At 37.9% G+C, this 2,862-nt stretch overlaps 1 protein-coding gene across 1 annotated transcript in view; it reads right to left on the bottom strand.

The window, feature by feature from the left end:
- The window catches only part of LOC106817197 (unc-112-related protein-like), a 31,693-nt gene that overhangs the window by 8,996 nt on the left and 19,835 nt on the right, over positions 1-2,862 (bottom strand). The window contains exons 7-8 of the mRNA XM_014821864.1: positions 2,209-2,311; positions 447-554 (exon numbers count right to left, since the gene is read on the bottom strand). Of these exons, the coding sequence (XP_014677350.1) occupies positions 447-554; positions 2,209-2,311 (211 nt within the window). The remainder of the gene's footprint in view (positions 1-446; positions 555-2,208; positions 2,312-2,862) is intronic.

A 2,862-nucleotide genomic window follows, 5' to 3' on the forward strand; every position in this document is an offset into this window, starting at 1 on the left:
TCTCTCTCTCTCTCTCTCTCTCTCTCTCTCTCTCTCTCTCTCTCTCTCTCTCTCCCTCCCTCCCTCCCATGTTAAAAGCTGTGGCACGAGGTCTGTACCTACATATGACACAAGAGTGCCATATGGCAGAAGTATCAGAGTACAGTCCAAAGGTAGGAGAGGGCCGAGGAACTGCAGGTATTATATTAATAGGTTGCCACTTTATGAGCAAATAATTTATGCTCAAGCTGTGAATGCACCGCTAGCAAATTTGATGCGACTTTATTTTAGGTTTTACTTAAAAAAAGTGATAGAGAGGCGAGCAATTATGCATTACAAGATTATATATATATATATATATATATACATATTTATTTATTTATTTATTTATTACATAGACACATAGACAATTATAGAAAGTAACTCATATAAATAGTGTAAAATAGTGTTTGTGAAGTGTTTCATACCTGTAGGGCAGCAAACATCATCATCTCTTCTTCCGTGCACTCAAGTTCCTCCCCCAGTAGAGCCCACTTTGCCTGGTTAAAGATCTGATTAATCCTGATTGAGTCATACTGCAAGCAGACAAAGCAAACTCATTAATAACATGCAAGTATTAATTGCCACCAAATACAACACTGCTTAGGGCATTTACTCTATGTTTAATGACATTCTGTCTGCAGTTCAGATGATTATTAATCTTTATAGACTGCAGGAAATTCTAGTACTGGGAGAAACAGTTTGTGACTTAGAATAAGATAACTTTCAATTATTTTTTTATAATTAACCCAGTTATACTTTGGTAACATTAAGTCACGACTTAACATACTGCCCACATCGCTAGAATTGCAAAAAACTTTAAACGAAAATAAGTAGTCCTAACAGTCATAACTACTACAATTCGCTCTTATATATAATCAGAGCCCAACACATAGAACTCATTGCCCTGTAGGGCTAGTGTGTGAGAATGTCGTATGAGCATACATTGATACACTAAATATCTAACTACTAAATTGTCGCCTTCAAAAATCTTTTACGAACTCAACTAACTTGGCTTTTACAACCATCCTTATTGGAATCTCGTGTTAGGAGAAAAGAAGCAAGTGCGTGATGATGTTAGGGTTTTGAGAGAAAGATTTTGCTTGAGCATGGTGAAGATTATGGGATTTTCGCAATCGACACCTCTGTCGAAGCAAAATATCTGTTCTATTAGTCTATCGCACGCAGTACAAGGCCTTTACATCTCCGATAAAGCCAGCTGATACTGTGATAGTAAACGCTTGAAAGCCTTCCTTTACATTCACAAGTAGAGCAAGCTATTTCTCATCTCTTACACATCAACCCACTCATAACCGGCACACACAAAGCAGAATGACTCATCACTGCACGCTCAGATGACGCACAGCTTAATAGGAGAGACCTGCTTAAATAGCAGGCACGGAGAAAAGGCATGCAAGGCAATAATGGAGAGCGGAGAGGACTTTCAAATAACTGAAGAATAATGGGGGCCTGAGTGTTTCATAGATAATCCCCAGAGAACTGCGATCAATGGCCAACTGGAAAATTGGAAGTTGTATCAGTGGAGCTCCTGGTAGAAGCTTGCACAAATTGCCAGCCGAGAATGTTAGAGTTACTGGCATATAACAACACTACTGAAAACACGACAGCGGTCAATGCACTTAAGTTGCCAGTGGTTCTGCATTATGAAGCATTACGAAGTAACTAGTGGGGTAACATGCATTGCCTGGATCCTTTGACAAGCAAACTATGATATTTACATGTTTTATAAGAAAGCAGAAATGAAGAAATGCTATAATAAATACAGTACTAGTGAAATCAGTAAATGGAAAGTGTGAAACAGCTGTAGTTTAGGAATAGTTTGGCTAGCCACAGACAGACATTCCGCATATAGCACAGATAAAGTGAATTGTACGGAGGTTTTACCAACCTCAAATGAAACACCAGCTTGAAGTATGATGGCAAAAGCAGCAATGAAAAGTTTAGCAGAACTTTCCTCTTATCTGCCTAGAGATTCAGGAAATTTTATTCACTTTTTCTATGCGTAAAAAGTGCTATGAATTCAGTCTCTGCAGTTGTAATTAGAAATTTTCCTGGAACAGCCGTAGTTCTCCAAGGTTTCTCCCATAAAAATTATGTAATTTTCATTCATAGTGGAACCAGTGTATCATTTGCTGTAGAAATGTAGAGAGCATTAAAACAGGTAACTACCTTGGGATTGAGGTCATAGAATGTCAGAAACTTGTAGCGCAGCATTAAGGTGTCACTCTCCCGGATGGTTTGTTCCATCAGTGACACAGACGAGTAAAGCCACCTATAGACAAATGAAAGAATACCATCTGGATGAATACACAATTTCTTAACATGATGCTGCATAAGGTTGAAATTTTATCTTCAAATTCTATACTTAACATTCTAATTTTATACAACACAGAATTTTCACTAACTTCTTATCATAAACATGACTTTCAGTTTCCTTCACATCGCACATTTAATATAATTCCTGCAGATAATTGATATGATATATAAAGATTAAAATAATGAATGGCTATAGAATAGAATGGGTTTTAGTGAATCACGAAAAAGCACCTCGGCTATAAAAATGCAATCAATGTTGTAATTAAATCCTTGTGTATAAATTAATAATACTAATTGACTAATAATATAATACAAGAGCCGCAGAGCGTCTGGGCTCATCTGAGGTCTGTTGCTACGATTATAAACGTAAAATTTCAGTCGTGCGTAGTACCACATTTGTTAGGCGCAGATATGCAGACACGCAGTTGCGTACACATCATTGTTAGGACACGCCCACTATCGCAGATGGAGGGTAGGGGGAGGGTAGGTGGAGAGTGGGTGGAGGAG

This window comes from Priapulus caudatus, unplaced genomic scaffold (assembly GCF_000485595.1).
Source record: "Priapulus caudatus unplaced genomic scaffold, Priapulus_caudatus-5.0.1 Scaffold1628, whole genome shotgun sequence".
Lineage (NCBI taxonomy): Eukaryota > Metazoa > Priapulida > Priapulimorpha > Priapulimorphida > Priapulidae > Priapulus > Priapulus caudatus.